General features: G+C 43.3%; 2 protein-coding genes across 5 annotated transcripts in view; one reads left to right on the forward strand and one right to left on the reverse strand.

The window, feature by feature from the left end:
- CAPZA1 (capping actin protein of muscle Z-line subunit alpha 1) overlaps positions 1-4,732 on the reverse strand; it is a 65,343-nt gene extending 60,611 nt beyond the window's left edge. Inside the window, exon 1 of the mRNA XM_088475418.1 lies at positions 4,627-4,732. Within this exon, the coding sequence (XP_088331544.1) occupies positions 4,627-4,665 (39 nt within the window). The 5' untranslated portion in view covers positions 4,666-4,732. The remainder of the gene's footprint in view (positions 1-4,626) is intronic.
- Positions 4,733-5,088: 356 nt separating this feature from the next.
- The window catches only part of ST7L (suppression of tumorigenicity 7 like), a 72,432-nt gene continuing 55,478 nt past the window's right edge, over positions 5,089-22,042 (forward strand). For 2 of the 4 annotated variants that reach the window (XM_088475414.1, XM_088475415.1), the window contains exons 1-3: positions 5,149-5,393; positions 12,309-12,391; positions 19,717-19,879. In XM_088475414.1, the coding sequence (XP_088331540.1) occupies positions 5,225-5,393; positions 12,309-12,391; positions 19,717-19,879 (415 nt within the window). In that variant the 5' untranslated portion in view covers positions 5,149-5,224. Of the gene's footprint in view, positions 5,394-12,308; positions 12,392-19,716; positions 19,880-22,042 lie in introns of all 4 variants that reach the window. The other 2 variants (XM_088475417.1, XM_088475416.1) reach the window with 2 other exon arrangements.

Consider the following 22,042-nt stretch of genomic DNA (forward strand, 5'->3'; position numbering starts at 1 on the left):
ACAGACCCATCACAGAGTGATTGACAGGAAGTGACCTTTTGGGTGTGGTGATGGGTGGTGGTCAGCAAAACACATACGTCTGTCAGTGCATTTGAATGCCGTTACAGGGGCGTGCATAAATTAGCCACTGCAATGATCTACGCAGCTTGAGCTTCCACTGCGTGCGACGAGGTTAGCAATTTGTAAGTAGGCTCAGACCCTGTGCAACTGTGCGTGGGGCTGCGATGGTACTCGATGTTACCAATGGTTTTGCTTTTTGCTAAATATTACGGATGTTAGTAAGGGGATGTGGGCGTCCTTGTGTTAGGCTGCGACAGCATTGCAACTGCAAATATTAGCATATTTTCTATTTTCTCAGTGGACATGCGTGCATAATTGAAGCTGCGATCGCAATAGCGATCCGTAATGAATCAGGCCCAATGTTCTATAATTTTCACCTACAGATATGTCCGTCCTCATATATCCTCCCTCCGTTATGAGTCGCATTACACAGGACGCATAAGAGCAACTGGTTCCTGTGTGACTCGGCCACACAACGCGTAATTTTCGCCGCAAAATGCGATGCAAATAAGACATGCAAACAGACTCTGCTGATTAAAATGATAGGCGGTATGTGTATGTTCTGTGTGCAGGCGAGTCTAATATCATCATAGCGGAAAGTGATACAGAAAACAGCCGCTGACGCTAACGTAGCATTTCATGTACAGGTACAGCTGCACATACACATACTTATTTGCATCACATTGTGAATAAGCCATTTGTGGTGAATAAGATGTACAAAGACGTTCAACATTAGTAAAATCTCATGGGACTAGGCACGCCTAGGGCGGCTGTTTAACACGACTGCAGCAGCAACAACAATGGAGGACGCATCTGTAGTCTGTCCACTTAAATCGGCACTACCATCTAACCAAAATACTTTTCTTAGGTTTTCCCCCTTTAGCCGCAGCTCACGGGTGGTTACATAAAATGACCGTTAAGAGGGGAGTGAGCAGGGGAACCATTTACAAGCTGCAATCTCTTGATTTTGGTTAGTGTTTGGTCCTACTACTCAAGAATTCACTGTTGACCCATGAAAGGAAACATTTACACATTTTTAGTTATATTTAATAAAAAATATAACAATGATGTGCAAAATGAGCAGTGCCCCCCGTGAACGACTAATACTGTGGATGAAGTAGCAGCACACCAGCAGGAGCTCAGCAAGTTTCTATATTTAATCCATGCATTTTAAATTCAGAGGGGGAAGTAAAAAAAAATCTGGTCACCAGATTGCTATGGTGGCTACAAGTAGCTCCCAGTTCTCCCGCTCACTCCTCTGTATCTTTTCTGTCCCCGCCACAGGCATTGAATGCCTAGGACAATTGTGGTCACTATCAGACTGTCACTCACATACAGCACCGGTCACATACATATCGCAGGTACACACCTACCGACACACTCGCAATATATCAGCAAATCGATTGAACGGCCGATATGTCGCCCAGTGTGTACCCAGCTTTAGCCCTGCAAAAGAAAAATCAAAGTATCTTCTTGTCTGCGCTAGCGTGAACACTAGTAATCTGAGTCTACAGTGCACACAGGCTCACCATCCCTGGACAACTGAAGGTGGGAAATACATCATGATCTTCTAAATTTCTATTTCTGCTCTGACATGTCAGAATTTGGCATATATAACAGATCCATTCTACCTTTTACCTACAAGTTCAGGCTGTCAGGGGTGATAATGGTGATTCAGCGCGATGCTGAATAGCGCCGTGCTGTTTGCTTAGTCGGCAAGTGGTTAAGTCGGAGAATGCCAGTACTCGCGACTTAACCTGGGTGTTTAGTCGTGAGAACCGGTAATCTCCGACTAAAGTACCGCCCGCGTGGTTGTCATCGTAACTCTAAGCAGGAAAACGACAGCGGGGCTGGCACTTTAGTCGGATTTCTCCTCGCATCCCCAGGGGGTGCAAGAAAAAATCCTTAAGTCCGACCAAACAGCGTGGTGAATTGAATAGCTCCGGGAGCTCCCTACCGAGGCTATTCAGTATCGAACTGAATTGAATCGCCCCCAATAATAGATACACCATGTGCAATAACCAGGACAATCAGCAAATTCTTGGCTGGTTGGTCCGATTACTGTACAGTGGGGGAAATGTATGTTGGGGCAATAGGGGGCAAAATGGTAACGGTGTACATTAAGTGGTGCAGTTACCACTTCCCTACATGGAATAATGCACCCATCATTAACGGTGCTCTTATCTTCAAGATAGGAGCACCAATATGCAGACAGATGTATGATTGGTCAGTGGCACGGACCATTCCAACAGCTGCAGCTGTCGTTGCCATATGCATAGCTCTGTCCCTGGCTGTCAGTTGCAACAGCCAGGGATTGAGCATACAAAAAAAAAAAAAAAAAGACGAAATAAAGTTTTTTTAGTATTAGCTGTCGGTGGCCGTTGGGAGCAATTAGATCGGCTTATGCAAGCGCCGGTCAGTGACAAGTGCCTCGCCAAAAGAGGGAGACTGAGAATCGCCATACAGGTGCATTAACACTCTCCCTATTCGGAGAAAGTTCTTTTAATACATGTGGCTGTAAAGAGAACCGGCTTCACCGAGATCCGGCGGTGAAGCGGGTCGACACAACGTCCGGAGCCGTCCACATCATACATCTCTCCAAATGTATAAACACAGAGTTGACTGTCATTCATAAACCAGACAGCTTGGCTCCAGACATTAAGTGTTCTGCAAGACATTCATTGGTCCCAACAAACTGATGTCGTGCAGCAAATACAGTGTGTACCGGCATCTGACAAATTACATAAAAAACACCTCAGCGATCATTAGGGAAATGTATCTCTTCAAGGAACGATAATTGCATAGTATGCATACTGCAAATCGGATGTTCTATGGATCATTTTGGATAGATAGACATAAAAAGTAAGCCTTATAGAGATTCGGGTTTCTTTTTCTGGCTTCTAGTCTATAATTAGAAGAAACCCAAGGAGTGGACACACACACAGATAGAAAAACTGTCAGCTTCTAAAAGTGAACACGTAGCACACATCAATACAGTAACCCTTTAGCCATAGCTTTAAACGAGAACGTATGACAAACAAGTTGTGGCTTGCTACAAAAGCTTTCAACAAATTTAAAAGACCAAATCTGTTACAGTTAAGGTGCCCATACACGGTGCGATAAAGCAGCCGATCAGACGGATTGGTACGATATACATGCTATATCGTACAGTGTGTGGCCATGATATCAGATAGTGCACGCACCCGTGGGGTCGTACATCGCACCTCCATATCTTACTGCAAGTTCAGTTGATCTGAGGTTGCGATCCATTACAGTGCTATGCGGGTGTGTGTGTGGGGGGGGTGCTGGCATATAGGGCGGTCGACCACTCGATCGCACAGTGTGTGGGGACTGCCCTATATGTCGGCCGTGTGATCCACAGTCACGTCGCAAGGTGCAAATTGCACTGTGTATGGCCGGCTTTACAGAGAAACTACAACCACCTATATTAGGAGTTACAAGTGCTTTTAGGACATAAATAAAAGCTTCACAGCAAATACAAATCAACACCACAAAACACCTATTTAACAAATTGAATGCAGACCTAAGGAGCTGCATCATAACTGTATACAGTATATCAAACCAAGGACGATATGGATTTCATACTGGAAAAAGTAAAGTCGATGAGAGATTACATAAAGGGGAATTCAATTCAAAGGCTGCGATGTACCATTTTGAAATGGCATGTCACCCATCCACATGACAAGTTTTGCCGCATACCCCATAGAGATAAGAAGCCGTGCAAGGTTGGCAGTACTGTTACTTTCCAATGTAAACATTAGAACATTGTGGTGATGCACGGCGGCACATCACCAATAGTTACATCCCCCCTCTCCCATTGTGTTAGTGTACTGATGACTTCAGTTAAATGGTCTATTTACGAAGCCTTGGATAGAGATAAAGTTAATGGAGATAAAGTAACAGCCAAAAGGCTCCTGTCATGTCACAGGCTGAGTTTGAAAAATGTTAGAAGCTGGTTGGTACTTTATCTCTGTCCACTTGATCTCCATCCAAGGCTTAGTAAATAGATCCATAAGTGAGGGAATGTCACTCCTACACATGATATTGGCCAACACAAGCAGACAGATAAAAGGAGGTGGCAGTGGACTTTGTGAATGAATTTCATACCAAACGCTGGTTCTGAATCAATAGTTCAGGTTTTTTACATAAATGTATATACATAAAACAACTGAAACTACTGTGTAACCCAGACACTGACAGCTTCACAGGGGTCTCTCCAGTGAATGTCGAACAACAAATCCCAGCATGCCGTGGCTGACAGGACAAACTGGTACTTGTAGTCCCAAGCCGGCTAGAGAGCACACGCCTGCTACAGACATTAGCACGGGACTGTCTATATGAAAGTTATGTCTTTATGTGATTTGCGAAGGAGAAGTGTTACCAAGCTGAGTGCCAGGCCCATGTACTGCCCAGCGCTTCAGCAGTGACGGGTTTTAGGGCGCAGGGTGACGAGGACGACTCTGCTGTAACACCCCAGGACCATAGGGCCCCATAACAGACTGCACCCACACAGCTCCATGATATACCAGCCCCGCGCCTGCCTACCTTCTCATCCTCAGACACCCGATCCTCATAGTCAGCCATCTTGGCTTCAACTGGCCCAGCCCCGCTGCGAGAGCGCACAGCACCACGGTAAGGGAGGGCGAACTTCCGGCACAAATCGGAAAAGTGCGTCCTTTCTGGTCGCCATGTTACTACAGTCACCTCAACATCGTACAGTATGTAGCTGAGATAGCCATGCTACTCTCTAGTACTACTGACTATAGAACCAAGCACTTTGTCATCATATATAACGTTATACAATGGGAAAGCATTCTTATTATTGACTGCATAGAAATCGGTCTGCCAGAGGTGATAGCCGTGGTGTCATTAGGTTTGTTGTCAGATTATCTGTACTGGGTCCCAACTGTAGAACTACAAGTGCCAGCAGCACGCAGACAACACTACTGTCCCGCTCTGCCGGCCCGGCACGCAGTATATATTATACAACACACGCAGTACACCCTGGGGTCCCAGGAACAGCACAGATGAGCTTTGCCATTACCTTTGCCAAACCGATGGAAATACCCGCCGTTACTCTCCCCCACCAATCCCGGCCAGTTCCCGCCCCCTGCCCCAGCCTGTGAGAGAGGAAACAACAAACATGGCGGAGCCTCCGAGTCTGGGCGACCCCAGCCCTTCTCGTGTGGCTCAGCTGAAAGTTTGGTTGTGTCGGTACAGGGCCTACGCCTGGCTCCTGTTTCCTGTGGCGGGGCTGCTCGTCCTCCAGCACTTCCTAACACCACTCCGCCTGTACAGGACCGCGCTGGCCGGTGAGTGCTGAGAGTAGGCCGCAGAGTTACTCTGTTACCTAGCAACGGCCGGGGCTCCAGGTGTGGCTGCTACCTATGTATGGGAGGCAGCCTGTTCCGCCAGTTTCTGACCTCCTAGGACTTGTAGTCTTACAACAGCTGTAGGGCTTCATAGTGCCACCATTTATCATGACCTACTATGCTTTCACCAAACGTCTGCCTAGCATTACACCAGCCCTGTATATTAGCTATTTGCCTGGTAATTTACTCCAGTTCTGTTTTCATAAAGATAACAGGAGGGATATAATTTATAAAGCCGCTACTGCTCAGTATATAATAGAATAGAAGTGATATACCTTTCTCTCCAGAAAGATATTACAACTATAGGATGTATTTTAGATCATTGCAAGACCGCATAGATGGCATTGTATTGCAGAGCTGTAACTAGACATTTTGGTGCCCTGTGTCAGAAAGAGCATTCGCCCACCATAATCTGAATAGGGACATCTAATACCACCCTACGTGATTAACCAACACTTCTGACTCATCCAGAGTTGTTCATTGCAGTAATGAAGATAAGTTTCTGTTGCAGGTTTATTGCAGCAAGGTTGGCCCTGGGTATGATATGTATGTACTCATAAAATAGTAACTTCCTGCCACTGAAGACCGTGCACATCTAACTGCCTAAATAACCTCCTGCACTGTACTTGCTACACTGCTGCACTAATGACGCAAGGTGTGACCATAGTTACAGTGCAGCATGTCATTTTGGGGAAAACGCAAAGGGCGGATACAGGTGTACTACAGGGACCGAATAGGGATAATTAAAGGGACAGTACAGGACTGTAAAGGCTGCACAGGGGTAGTTAAAGAAAAACAGAAACAGAAGAGTGCTGGTTCAAGACCACTATAGCATAAGCATTGCTATATATATGCACTCTGTGTGTGCGGCACATGTTGCCACTTACCTGCGGAAGGCAATAATGAAGATGGACTTGTCGGCGAAGCTAGGAGGGCGGTGCTGGTTACAGGCCATGTTGACAGCTCTGTGCCGGCCATGTGTATCCACTCCTGGGTCGCCTACAGTCCTATACCTCCTATACTCAACCTGGCTGCAGCAGATGCCTGTCAACCCAGAGAGTGTTGAAGCCGCCACTATCCCCTCACTCACTGCTGACCGCTCCTCCGTGTTGCTGCCTCACCTTCTGTGCCCTGTAAGTCATGCACAGAAGGAGCCGGGCGCACCGCTAGCAACATTCATCACAGTGGGCACCTGGCAAATAGAGATCACTGCGGTGGCCAGTTCCTCCCCCAGGGCATGCTGCGCCCTGTGCGGCGGCTCCAGTCGCACCCCCCTAGTTATGGGCTTGGCTTGCACTCATGCTTTTAGAAATTACTTTTCCACCCATCTGGGGGATGCCATTACTTCAGGGTTATGTGTATTGAGGTGTGGAGTCGGACACTAACTAATTAAAACTGGGTCCTACCCCCTATATAACCCCTCCCTTTCCACCAGAACCTCGTTCTTGTTTTTAGTGCCTTGGAGTAAGGCACTAGCTAAGTCCTAGCTTTTAGTTAGGTTTCATGTATTTATTTTGATGTTTGGTTTGGGTGCTTAGTTCCTGGCAACAGGCGACAAGCACTAGCAGAGTGGGAGTTAGATATAATAGAGGTTTGCGTGAACCCTGTATCCCACTCTAAAGATGGCCCCTGGGAGAATCACCAAACTATATAGTCCCTCCCGGCACTCCGCTTTTAAGCAGAGCGGCCGGGCATGTTATTACTCACGTGGCTGCAGCTGTAGCATCAGCGTGTCTCACTCCTCCCCAGGCTTCCACAGCACCCGCCACTTTCAATACCATGACAGTTCCTTCTGGAGGACCGCCAACTGGAATTACAGAGCAGCAACATGCTGCTGGCTTTGTGGGAGAGAGAGGCTTGTTGAACACGCCCATGACACGGCGCCGCTGCATGTGCAGCCGGGCCGTCTGTGAGATCAGTATGTGGCGTGGTATCATTAGAGGTCTCCGGATGGAAACGCCAGAGGTTAGGATGACGTCAGGCGTCCTGAATGAATCAGGATGCCGACGGTGTGCCCGGCGACACCTCCCCCAGGTATTTGAGTGTCAGCAGCTCACGCGACTTCAGAGCCACGCACAAACAGGTGTTGAGAGCTGCTAGAGTTCTGCTTGGAAGTGACTCACTGCAGATTACAGGGGGATGGATTATATTAACAGATAAGCAGTTTAACTGGGATTATTACTTTTGGGTATTTACCTGGTGATCTATGTTGATCTTATATGGTGATGTGTGTATATATAAGCACCTTTACTGCAGTGTTTCTCAGGAATCTAGGCAGTAACATAAATTGGTTCATTGTCACCACAGATGCCAGCCTAACAGGCTTGGGGGCGGTGGTTCTAGACAGGCAACTACAGGGTCTTTGGTCCATCCAGGAAGCTTCTCTTTCCATAAATATACTGGATTTCAGGTTCAGGCTCAATTCCATCTAAGGAGCCTACCAGTGCTAATTCAATCAGCAAATGCCATGGCAGTTGCTTATATAAACAAGCAGGGTGGCACACGCAACTGGCAAGCAATGAGGGAGCCTTCTCACATCCTTCATCGGGCAGAAAATTGGGTTCCAGCTATTTCTGTAATTTACATTGCAGGGGTGGACAACTGGCAGGCGGACTTCTTAAATCGCCACAGTGTGCATCCAGGATAATGGAAATTACACCAGAGAAGTGTTTGTGGGAATAGTTTCCAGGTGGGGATCTCCAGACATAGACCTAATGGCTTCTCATCTCAACAAGAAAATTCCAAGGTACAGATTTCGGTCCTGGGATCCTCAGGCTTCTCTGGTGGATGCCAGGACAGCACCTTGGGTGTTCCAGCTGGGATACATCTTTCCTCCTCTTGTAATGTTACCGAAGGTACTTCAGCGGATTCGTTCGGTGGCAGGGCTGGTCATTCTGGTGGCTCCAGACTGTCCGCGTTGTCATAGGTACATAGTTCTTTGGAACATGCTGGCAGATGTTCCGTATCGTCTGCCCCTGCGTCCAGATATGTTGCTTTAGGGTCCATGTCTTCACCCCGATTTGCCTTGCTTGGCTTTGATCGCATGGTTCTTGAATCCAATATCTTGAGTAAGAAAGGGTTTTCGGAATCTGTTGTGAATCTGCAGATGTTTTGCAAAGCAAGCAGGTTACTGGTGGAGTGCATATATTTTCATTGTTTTCCCCTCAGCACACAATAAAATGCACCCTTTCCTCACTTCTGCCATTCGGTCACTTCTGCTCATTTGACTCGTGCTGTTGGGTCTTCTTGGGTTGAGCAGCTGTGCAAAGCAGCTATCTGGTCATCCATACACACTTTTTTACAAAATTTTACCGCTTCCGTACATTTGGAGCGAGGGACACCAGTGTTGGGCGGAAAATTCTTTGAGCGGTCGGTTCCGACGCCCCCCCCCACCTTCATTATTTGGCATGTCGTTTTATATCCCAGAAGTAATGGCATCTCCCAGATGGATGAAAAGGAAATTTGATTTTTACTCACCATAAAATCTCTTCCTTGGAGTCCATCTGGGGGATGCTGGGATCCGCCTTCTTTAGTTTCATACTAGTGACCTGTTGGTTTCTGGCTTCTCAGTTCTTTCGTGGGTCTTTCTCTGATGAGGTTCTGGTGGTAGGGGAGGGGTTATATAGGGGTTGGGAGCCACTTTTAATTAGTTTGTGTCCGACTCCACATCTCACTACACATAACCCAGAAGTAATGGCATCCCCCAGATGGACTCCATGGAAGAGATTTTACGGTGAGTAAAAATCGATTATATGCATTTTTTTTTTTTTTTTTTTTATCAATTTCTGTGCAATCTCCTGCATTTGGCTATTAGTACTTAGTGGGGAAACAAACATTTAAATATATTTATTGTTGTTACTCTCCCACAAAGAATGCACTTCATTTAAAAAAAAAAAAAGCGAAACTAATTCCCATACGAAAGCAGTCATGCTATGTTTCAGGATTCAGGAAACAATACTGGCAAATCCCCACTGACTTACCGCTCAGTTAAACTGTGGATCTAGCCACTTGACCGTAAACTATATCTGGTACATTTACTATATCTGGTATATTTAATAAGCCACGGGGTAAACTTAATTACAGCGCCGGAGCTATTCATTTAGGGGGGGGTCACATGCGCGAACCCAATGTTATGTTTTTTACGTGGACTCTAGCTCGTAGCTTCATGAGCTGCGAGGTTCAGTCTGACCGCGGGGTTTCAAGTGCAGGGTAATCATAACTAATTGAATAGCTCTGGCGCGGCAAGTAGACGGGGGGTAAACAACATGGCTAATTGGTTAACCCCCCCCCCCATTGATTCCGAAGTTTACGAGCAATTGGTGGGTTTCCGCGCCTGAATCCATATTTTTTTTTTTTTTGGTGGGGCGTGGGAAAAAGGTTATTTAATTGAATAGCCTTTCCTTGCGCCGTGGTTTTTTTTGGCGGCAATTAATACCCCCCTGGATGTAGTATCCATATAATAATTCCTCAAAGTTTTTCCCGAGTCAGACGTGCAGTGGATGCATGTTTGACTCAGGATAGACTGATACAAGGGAAAATCAATAACTCATTTGAGACAGTCAAAGATATATCTGTGCAGCAAAAGCCCTCTACCAGACAGCATCTGTATAATAATCGATAATGATCCGTCCCGCCTCCATTATGAGCAGTGAGAACGGCATGCCTTCTCATAGCGGCATGCGTTCCCACTGCAGCTGCGGGGATTGGACAGACCAGGAAAGGAGGACTGTTGTGCCGGCAGGGAAGAAAGTAAAGCTCAGGTTGACCCAGCATATGCCGGGTACATAATACTAGCCCTTTTAATAATGTTATAAAATTGTAATCCATTTCAACAATAAGGATCAGATCTGTAGTCCTGAGCTTGTACATCAACTGTATTGTGTGGTACAGAATGCACAATACATTAAGTGGGCAATTTACTGCATTCACCCAGCTCTTCTTGCAACTAACTAATCAAACAGTGACTACAGCATATGTGATAGTTGCCTACAAGGTAAACTGGTACATGTATTCAATCTTTACCGACATTCTAAACATTGGGGGAACTCAATTCCTGACATCAACGCAATGTGCCATTCCCATAGAGGTGCGAGGGAAAACTTGCACTGTCAGCAATACCATAATTGGCAGATATGTGCGCAACCAGGCTTCAAGGCATTACCGACGGCATGTACCAAATTGAATTCCTCCCAGTGCAAGGGAGGTGTTAATGAAACTGCAATCATCATATAACTTCTCCCATTCTCTTGCAGCATTCCCTACATTGTCCAGGTGTGAAATCATGCCTTCAAAAGTTCTAGGCCACCCCATCCAATCCCCTAAAAATACTCTTGTATGCTCCAGTGGGAGGTGTGCAATGCACCCACCAACTATGGTGAGTGGAACATACTCCCTGCGTTGCTGACTTTGACATGGCAGGACCATTCCCTCAAGTTGGGACTTCCACACCTGAGTCAGGGTAGTTGGGAAGTATGCACTTGATAATGAGAGAGATGTAATTAACTCATGCCAACATCTTTTATACATTTCCTCCTGTAAACAAAGTGTGAAAGTATGCAGTTATAGCATATGTGCAGATGTTTTGCAAAGCAAGCAGGTTACTGGTGGAGTGCATATATTTTCATTGTTTTCCCCTCAGCACACAATAAAATGCACCCTTTCCTCCGTTTTATCTTATTTTTAGAATCTTGCTATTTTAATTTTTGCAATGCTCCTCAAAATTCTTTACTATGCAAGGAATGCCAACTTTGCACAGTTCTTCCCACTGGTTGGTGTAAACTTCTGCTCCTTATTAAGCACCGCCATCTTGCTACATAAACTTGTATGCTTTGGCAGAAATATAGACACACTTGCATGGCAGTGCCAAAGAGGAATTTACACCGCACCTAATCTACTTTGCTCCTCTAGACGACTTCAGTATAATGCAGTGGTTCCCAAACTGTGCGCCGTGGCACCCTGGGGTGCCTCAGGACACGTGCAGGGGTGCCTCAGTTTGGTGGTCCAGCACCAAATCAAATTATTTATGGTCAGTGTAATGTAAATATGTAGACAAACAGAAACTCAAACCTGTCCAACACCACATAACTGAGCCTAAGTATGACAGGTAAGCACAATATACTTGTCTTTATTACTTTACTACATTTTTTTTCTGAATTTCTCAATAGCAAACATTTGGCTTAGGGGTGCCGTGAAAACAATGCTGATACTATAGGGCGCCGTGATTCAAAAACGTTTGGGAACCTCTGGTATAGTGTGATTTTTAAGTTTGTGGAAGGCTCTATGCGCCATCTACTGGCATATATCAACATAACATTTTTTCTTAAAGTTCTGAACGACCTGTTAGCGTTGCTTTTTTTTTTACTGTTTTTATTTGCTACAGAGACAATTGGAGCAACTGCCAAATGTCCCTTCTAATTGATTTTTTATTATAGCATTACAAATACACATGACTTTAGATTGTAAACTCTTACGAGCAGGGCCCTCTTCCCACATGTGCTCTTCCTTCCCTTACTTATATCATCATCTCCTCCCCATTGCCAACAATGGCACTGATCCTTTGGGTTTTGCTGGCGCTGTTTTCGTGTGTATTTTGACAGCATGTGCAACAATGGTTATATAGCTTATATGCTATGTTATGCAATGTTTAGTACTGTAAGTCTTTTTAAGTTATTTATTCCTTTGTTTGCACTTCTTCTGTTTATGTACTATGGAAGGTGTTGTGAACCCCTTCTGGCACCATATGAATAATTATTATTATTATTATTATAGTGCCAGCATATTTAGCTGCTATTTACATTTGGATAATAATAATCAGTCTAACTAAACAACTAAATTGTTTTCTTATTTCTATTGTAGTGATCGGTTTTATCAACACATTGACACCGAAGTTCTATGTTGCTCTTACTGGCACATCATCACTGATATCTGGACTCATTTTGGTATGTATTTGTTGGGGTTCTATGCATATTGTTACTAGAAAACCTGCATGATTTCCTAACCATAACTCTTTCTGTAATGTACTAAAATACAATTATTATAAAATACACTACCAGTCAAAAGTTTTAGAACACTCCCATTTTTATTGAAATTTAAGCAATTGTAGTCCAGTGAATAACCTGATAAAAACTGAAAATATTGTAAATTTGACAATTCAGAAAACAAACATCCAACCCAACCAAAAAAAAATGGCTTTTTCAGGGATCAAATAATGGGTTGAGAACTGTTCTGCAGCAATGAAATAGTGTTGCCTGAGCCATGTAGCACCACCAGTGGATTACTGAAGACTGGAAGAAGGCATTTCAGAATTTCAGACCAATGAATCAAAATTTTAAATCTGTTGTTCATCTTGTAGAATATTCGTATGCCTTTGAGGATGGTTCACCAGTGTGTAGGACTTCCACTCGCTTAGTAAATAAACCCCATGTTCTGCTATGAAAAGCATGGTTCTTTTACATTTTGGGCTTAAATATGTAGCTCAGTAAATAAACCCCTGTGACACCAACTTTCAAACATAAAGGAGGACCTGTGGTGGTTTGTTTGTTTTTTTTAGCTGGAGCAGAGTTGGCAACTTGCACAGAGTGACTGGCACCCTGAACCAAAAGAGCTACCACAGTATTTTGCAGTGCAATGCCACACCTACTGGTCTACACCAGGCATCTTACAGTGACATGATGAACATTCCCACCAGCTATGTCAGAATTACCTTTAAGGAAAGAACAAAAACAGTATACTTCATGCCATGGAAAGGCCAGCATAGTCTCCTGACTTAAACCCTATCGAGTTGGTTTGGGATTAACTGGACAGAAGGGTGAAAGTACAAGTGCAACACATTTGTTGGAACCTGCAACAGTGTTGGAAATAACTTCCCGAACAATATTTGGTTTCCAATGTAGAAAGAATGCCATGAGTGTTTTTGGCGGTTATAGCTGTAAAAGGTCCATGTAGCATCCCGAATCTTGGCAATGCAAAAAAACGTCGCAAATGAGAGATCACTCGGAGACACTCTCCATAGGAATGAATGGGGATGTGCTGATTGGTCAGTTTGCGGCAGTTCCCACACTCTGACCAATCAGCGCGTACCCATTCATTCCTATGAGGAGTATCCTTGAGTGACCTCTCATTCGCAACGGGGCTCCTTGAGGAGGAGCAGCAGCAGCAGCATTTTTTTGTGTTGCAGATTCAGGATGCTACATGGACCAAAGAGGCTGTGACCTCTTCATATTGTGAGTATAAATTGGTGAAAGAGAGCTGTGTGGGGGTGTTTTTTATTTGAAAAAAAAAATAAAACATTCTGTGAACGTGTACTGGCTTTTGTTTAATATTTTTTTTTACAGATGATAGTGGGCCTTTGATGTCTGGGCATGCTGTCACTTGTGGTTTGACAAGTGTCATCATCCTGGGGCAAGCTTCCTGGGACCTGTAGTCCACATGTAAAAAACAATATTATTTACCTTTTTACTATTAATTCTGCACTCCAAGTCCTAGGGGGGTCTGTACTTGCCTAGGGATACCAGCCCTGGGCTGACAAGTTAGGGGCTGATTGTCATTATGGCAGGTGGACCCCACGCTGTGTCTCCCCCTCCTATATAGCGTCAGCTGCCCCAAGTTGTTATTGGAAAATAGGGGCACCCCCCACTCTTATTTTTCAATACCAGCCTAGGCCTTGAGGCCCAGGACTTTTTAATGATTTTTTTGGGGGGAGGAATTCCACTCCTTTAAAAAAGACAAAAAAAACCTTTTCTACAATATTAAACCGAAGGCTGCACAGATTATAGTGCTTTGTGCAATGCTTTTAAGGTGGCCATACAAGGTGAGATTCAAAAGTTGGTCAGATCAGTTGTACGATTTCCCTTTGAAAATTCTTCCCTTCAGATACAGGACGATTTGTATTTAAAATGCAACTATTTCACATAAGACCATACGATTTGATCAATCACATCACATAATGTGTGTCAATTCCTACACGATCAGTTGAGATCTCTCTGCAAAACCATCTGATCTGCGATCCAACTAGATGACGGCGGGGACGCGCATCAGGGTTGCAGAAGACTCAAAATACAACTATTTTCAAATGATTGGTCTGTCCAACCTGTAGAAACTGCCCAAATCGTGTGATCAATTGCCCCGTGTATGGCCAGGATTACTCTGCTGCGGTCTTGCCATCAGATCTGCTGTGGAATAGGGGTTTGAAATAAGACAGACATCAATGGCGGATGAGATATGATCATCAAAACCGACGCGTAGTAAATACCGTTTTTTTAGCTTAATAAGAATCTTGATAAATTTACCTCCACGGCTGCTGGGGGTATAGTTGTCCAGATCTTTACGTCAGAGGTTTGCAAACTCCGCCATTACACTACAGTATTTAAGTATATACATATTTGAGTCCAGATGGTTAAATCTAATGAAGATACTAATTAAGTCAGCTGTGCTCAAGCACGGATAGCCTTAAAACATGTATTTTAATTGTGGAGTTTAGGAACCTCTGCTTTACTTGATCAAAAGATATACTAATTTACTTAGTGGACGCTCAGAATTTGACCCCTATGTGTAAATTTAAAGTTTTGGCTGAGGGTCCGTACGTGCCGCTTAGTGATGCAGCTGAGTGGGCCAGAACTGTGGCACAGTCCATTGTGGAACCAACCAAGAGGCCAGTTCACCCAGTGGTAGGAGATAAACATTCCTCCAAAGGATATAAGGGTGATACAGTAACGGGTACTTCTTCATAGCTACCACTAGTACTCCAAGAACCTCCCTTGGTTTGCAGTTTGGGACAGGGACTTACCTGGATTTCTTCCTCAGAGAAAATGCTAGAATCTGCTTCTAGTTGACCTCATAAACAACAATGTTCACTTTTTCAGTGATTCATTCAGACTTGGAACCCACCTTTCAGAAGGACTGTGAGACCTGACTGTTTGGGAGGATGATTTCTTCTCCAAGCCAAGATTGCAAGGCGTATCTTTTATGGTGTACAAAGAATGTGATGTTCCAAATTCTTACTTCTGGTTCACACACCAGTTCTTTCTTACAGTCCGGCCTAGATGTGGGTTTGCATCTCGCTTCATTCAAAACCCAGGTATCTGCTTTTTTTTTTTTGTTTGTTTTCCCAACACAAGCTGGCAGATACCCCAGACATTCCTTCAAGGGGTTTTACACATTCAACCACCCTATGTACCTCATGTGGCCCCATTGGGCCTTAATTTGGTACTCAATGCTAAGCAGAAGTCTCCATTTAGTCCTCTTCTTTCAGGCGCGATAGGGGCTGGAATCAATTGAATTCCGCCCACTGACTATTAATCAGAATCTAAAATATGTGATGGACTAAATATATACATGGATCATGTGAGGTTTGTATGATGCATGTTCTGATTAAAGGAAAGGTTCTTGATACCAGTAATGGTCAATTTTAGTATTTTTTTTTTCAGTCTTCCTTGTGCTGATGTTTTTGATTTTGTTCACTGTGTGGCACAATTTTACTTGGAAACCAATGTTATTGTAGTTTTATTGGGCATTTGTGGTTAGTTATTGTAATAGATTTAGTTTTGTTGTCCTATATAGATGTTCTATACAATCCTACACTGATATTGAGTTGTTTGCAAAATTCTACTCTTATACAGTTTCTGGCTCTGCATATTTACCTTTTCAAGTCTACCTGTTATGCAGTTTTTAAAAATATAAAATGAATTGCCTAGTCTGTGTGTGAACTTATTTGCCTTGTATACTCATTAAAAAAAAAAACATACCTTTTTTTTCCCCCTCAAGAAAGGTATTACACAGTGCCCCAGTTTAGCTGTCAAGGGTCAACCTCCTGTAGACATTATTTAAATTAGATGTACTGCTGGACTTGAGGTCATGGGGACTCAACTAGAGTTGGATGCAATTTCTGGCAAAAACATATTATGTAAAATATCAAGTGCTGGTGGCATATTGCTTCTATGCACTGTGACAAAAGCTGGAAAAGTTGTCAAGGGGAGAAGTATATAGCACTCTGAGAGAGGGAATCGTATTGTTTAGTTAGAGCCGGACAGTCAGGATTTACTTTTATGTTTGTTTATTTTGTGTTGCTAATAAAACTAGTTACCTATACCAAGTCCCTGGACTGGTGTACTACTTGGCTGCGGCAAGACCAGTGCAACCGTTTACCCAAGGAGATGGCACCCTTACTGTGGTCTTTCCTCAGACCATGTGAAAACCCAGTTCTATAAATAGAAGTGTTGTGCCATTTGTAGCTCATACGTGATGCGGGTCCTTGTCGCCTGACAAGGGCATATTGTTTTTAACTTTCATTTCACTGTAATTTATTTTATTACACTAATTATCATCTATACCTAGACTGACAGCACTGGAGCTACAGATGGGTTCAAATACATCTAGCCTCCTGGTGTGTTTTACAGCCCTTCTAGTCGCGCCATGCCGTGGTGTAACTCGGTAGCACCGAGCGTCTTTTTGTGCATCTTTTTACTTTGCAGCATGCCTATGTTCTCTGTGGGTGACTGCGGGTGTATCTGCTTGCTAAACACTGGTTACAGTGTTACAGCTGCTGACACTGTAACGTAACATTTCGCATGCAGATACACCCGCACTCGCTCAGAGAACGCAGGCATGCTGCATATCATTTTAATCAGCAGAAGCTGCTTGTGCTATCTTTTTGCATCGTCGTGCGAATAAGATGCATTTGAAGGTAAAAAGACGCAGAAAAAAATGCTCAGCGCTACCGAGTCACACTGAGCTCCCGCGTTGTGTGATGCAACTTGTAGTGCACGGAGGATAGATATATGTGGACACAACTGTAGGTACATTTTTAAATTTTTTTTCTTTTTATTTATATATATATATATATATATAATTTTTTTTTCTTCTTATCTTATATATTTAAAACTGTGTGGGGGATGATTATCATCAGCACAAATTTTGCACAGTGGGGCAAATGCAACAGAAACGCCTCCTAGGATGAGTGTTCTGTAAGTTGTGTGCGCATGCCATTACTGTACTTCTGTCAATGGTAGCCCACCACTTCTCTCCTTGTGTCTGCCTCTTTTATCTTATTGAGTCCTAGGCATAAGGTATGCTCTACTCAACATACACAGGGGGCCCCATGCCAGTTTGCTGCACATTTTGCATTTAAAAATTGGCTGTACGTCAGCCGGCAGCTTGACATGAGCCCCGATGTTTTAAAAAGTTGCACTTAGACTTCACATAATGTTTTTTTTGAGCATGTTCCTGCTACTACATGGGATATTCACTCTCTTTGTATAAAACTATTATTCTTATGAATATTTTACCTATACAAATGCAGACATAACCATGCAGAAATGTATAAAGGTGAAGAAACTATACAATTAATTTCTTATAGTCCTCAAGATGGTGACCCTATACCATAAATTAGGGCTGTATTCAGTTAGGTGCGAAAAGTCAGTTTCTGCGGAAAAGTATCGCAAGTGACGTCATTTGCTCCGTATTCAATTTTAAAGACTTATCGCTGGTGCGGAAACTCAATGCAATGGGAGCTGCGAAAAAGTTTTGCCTATGGATAGGTGTCAAAAAAAAGTGCAGAATTGGGGTTTTGGGGTGCTAAGCTGCGGGAACCACCCTGCACCCTTGGGACAGTCCTCCAAAGGTAAACTGTGTAAAAAAAGTGAAAAAAATTCTTTAGATCACCCCAAAAAAGTTTTCATTTTGGTGGCGAAAAAGTACAAGTTGGGGAACAAAAAATAAAAATTTGCGAAATAGACTCCAGGGGGGACCCCAAGTATTCCCCGGGTGTTTTTAAGTTTGCAGGTGCTTGCGGAAGGTGGTTATTTTTCCATTTTTAAAACTTCACTTTAGCAACTAAAAATATGCTAGCACCCTTTTTCATGTACCCCAAATTTGCTGGGACTACTAATTTCCTGCAAAAAACCCCTGCTAAATGCTATTCTTCACCACTTATGCAAAGATGCTAAAGAACAGCTATTGAGAGCATTTAAGTACCCCAAATACCTTCAGCAGGGCTATTCTGGGGTATCTAGAGTGATCCCCAATATCAGTGCATCGCTGGGTCACGTTTTTCGACGATTTCTAATTGAATATGGGGAAAGCGGGCATGCGCGCGATACATTTTCGCATTGAAAACCAGCAATGTCGGCAAAGTCCGGCATGCGAAAAGTAAAGGACTTTTTCCATGGAATTGTATATGCCCCTTAGTATGAAAGCTACTTTTATCATAGTTATATTGTATAGCAATTGATATTCCTTCTATTAGTAGATGCAATTTATTTGGCACTTTCAGGAATAATAGGACTTGATGGTGATTGTTATCCAGTTTCCATTATAATAATTTATGGCACATGCCGTTTTCCCCTAATGCGTCTGTTTTTTTTTTTACAAAATAAACAGGAGATAGGAATGTAGTGAACACTTTCTATATAGCAATATAATAAAAAGATTACACAGATTCATATTACTTGTAGCATCAGTAGGACTAGCTAGACTACCAAAATAGTTTTTAAAAATGTGGAAAATCTTAAATATTATGTGACTAAAGTCGTTTAAAGTTTAGAGGGTAATTATACAGGGGGATAGACCTTTCCTTATTATTTTAGAAATTCTGATAATTGGCTATAATTACCAAATTACTGTTTTTCCTCATGTGGAACTTGGAAGGAACAGGAGGTTGTGTCACTGTATAAGAATATTTACTGCTGCTTAGAATATTGGTTCCATTCTAGTGAAGCAAGAAATCTGCCCCTTTGTGCAGCATCAGGTTATCTCTGCATCCATTTTAGTAACCATATGACAGGGCAGCAGACAAGGCTGAGAGATTTTAGGATCGTCAAGAATTCACATCATTTTCAAACACGTGTTTAGTAAAGACATGAGGTGTTATTATTTTTAGGAGTGCTAGAGGCTATAAAGTGCTTGGGAATCTGTTATACCTCTTTTTTACCAAATAAAAAACAAAAGTTATTACCGGGGCAACCTGGGGTGACGTTTGGTGTAAAAGGGTCTAGGAAAAATAACCCAGGTCGAGTTACCTGAAATCCGACTCTGGTAGGTGTTTACACATCAGGATATTTTTTGGAACATTGATGCACAAATAAGTTTATATAAATATAGCCGCCAGTGGTAACTGCAGTGCAAGATCAGCTTGATTGCATTTGGAAATGAAATTGTGATGTGTAATATGTTGTTCTAACTATACTGTATATAGAGACCCAATAGACAAATAGATTTTATAGGGATTATTGTGCTAGTTGATTAAATAGTTTTGTAACTTGTCTTACAGATTTTTGAGTGGTGTTACTTTAGAAAGTACGGCACATCTTTCATTGAGCAAGTATCTATAAACCATTTACGTCCTTTGATGGGCGGGATTGACCCTGGATCCTCTACAGAGGGTTTCTTTCCCAACACAGGAGACCATGAGACCAGCAGACAGAGTTTGTCAGGTGAGTGACAGTGACTGGATAGCATTCACATGCATTTCCGCGCACACACATTACATGAGTTGCGGATAAATGGAATAGTTAGTGACCGGGTTATAAACAAAAGAAAGAGTCAAAATAGAAATGTAGTACAGCGCTATTTGCAATCAGAATAAATTATTATGACTATTACAGATGTGTCCTCACTCATCTTTGCTGCAGTCTTGCCAAACAGCCCCTCTCAGTGCGCCTGGTCCAATGAGACTCTGCTACCGTCAGGCTTCTTTTGCCGAAAATGCGTCTAAATCGCAATGAGGCGTGACTTGGAGACTGTGCTGATTAATTTGATATGCAGCACTTGTATATCTGTGTGCGACTAAGGGCCGTATTCAATTGCCGGCGAAAAGCCGTTCTCGACAAAATGATGTTATTTCGCCAGGCGAGAACGTTTCCCCGTATTCAATTCCGTTTTCGCATCCTTTGGAATTGAATAGGGCGAAAAGCGGTGACGAGCATGATACTTTTCCGGAGCCAAAACTAGCGATGACGGCGGAAAGTACACCATGTGAAAAGTCCGGGACTTGAATACGGGCCTTAGTCTCTCAATCATCATACAAAGTGATACGATGCAATGGCCGCAGATTTTTTTCACACCAAGTTCTGTTTACAGACTCCGTTGCACACAGATATACAAGTCCAAATCCTCAAAACATATGTTATACGTCACCGTGGTCTATTGTTTTCCATGGCTGCAGAAAGGATCAGTGACATGAATGAGATAATGACTCCTGAAAGTATTTGATATTTGGGGATAATTCAATTATCCCCAATAATTTTTCGGGCGAATAAAATGGGACTTACCTTCAGGCAATTCAATTAATGCCCGTTTTATGCGCTTGAAAAATGACCTGTTTCTGGGCGAATACAAATAAGATCCATGCTAAGTACACGGACCTACGTTATTTTCTGCCGGCTGTCCAATAACTGTCATTATGTGGGATTTTTTTCGAAGCCTGTTGAGCTGAATACAAAATCCCTGACAAGGGATGCCGGCAGCCATGCTTCTAGGCTATTTGAATAGCCCCAAGGACACCAATTAGCTGCAGAACTTTACCGCGTCTAATTGAATCCCGCCCCATAGTTGTAAATGGCTGTCCTTGCCGACTGATGTCTGCTACTGGAGCGCAGAGCATGCTGATTACTTGCCGACTGATGTCTGCTGCTGGAGCGCAGAGCATGCTGATTACTTGCCGACTGATGTCTGCTGCTGGAGCGCAGAGCATGCTGATTACTTGCCGACTGATGTCTGCTGCTAGAGCCCAGAGCATGCTGATTACTTGCCGACTGATGTCTGCTGCTGGAGCGCAGAGCATGCTGATTACTTGCCGACTGATGTCTGCTGCTGGAGTGCAGAGCATGCTGATTACTTGCCGACTGATGTCTGCTGCTAGAGCCCAGAGCATGCTGATTACTTGCCGACTGATGTCTGCTGCTGGAGTGCAGAGCATGCTGATTACTTGCCGACTGATGTCTGCTGCTGGAGCACAGAGCATGCTGATTACTTGCCGACTGATGTCTGCTGCTGGAGTGCAGAGCATGCTGATTACTTGCCGACTGATGTCTGCTGCTGGAGTGCAGAGCATGCTGATTACTTGCCGACTGATGTCTGCTGCTGGAGTGCAGAGCATGCTGATTACTTGCAGACTCTAGAAAAATAATGGCTCTCTGTTAGTCTATTGGTGATGGAAGTTGCAGACACTGATGGTTTACTGGACTGTTTGTTTTTAAATATGTTTTATTAAAAACATTTTTTGACACACCAGTTATATTAATTTATTATTACAAATAGCTCTGTTACATTTATCTATTGACAGGGTTTTGCACAGTTACAGAATAAGCTGAACATATTCACCAATGAAGACTTGCTGGGTGTAAAAAGCAGATGTTGCACAGTCTAGTTCCCACTTGATTGACTCAGACGGGGTCACGGGTGCAGAATTCAATGTGACTCAGTGTGTAGCTTAGTGAGAACACATCATGTCTCTCGCTCATACACCTAGGGGTTTTAGCTGCTGATTCATGATAAGTGTGCATGTCAAATTAGCTATATAGCATAAAATAACTATTTGTCTTTTTCAGTGTAAATTCCTTCTATCTGAATACTGTTTTGCATATAGTTGCTGTTCG

Source organism: Taudactylus pleione, unplaced genomic scaffold (genome assembly GCF_031769625.1).
Source record: "Taudactylus pleione unplaced genomic scaffold, aTauple2 ptg000172l, whole genome shotgun sequence".
Lineage (NCBI taxonomy): Eukaryota > Metazoa > Chordata > Amphibia > Anura > Myobatrachidae > Taudactylus > Taudactylus pleione.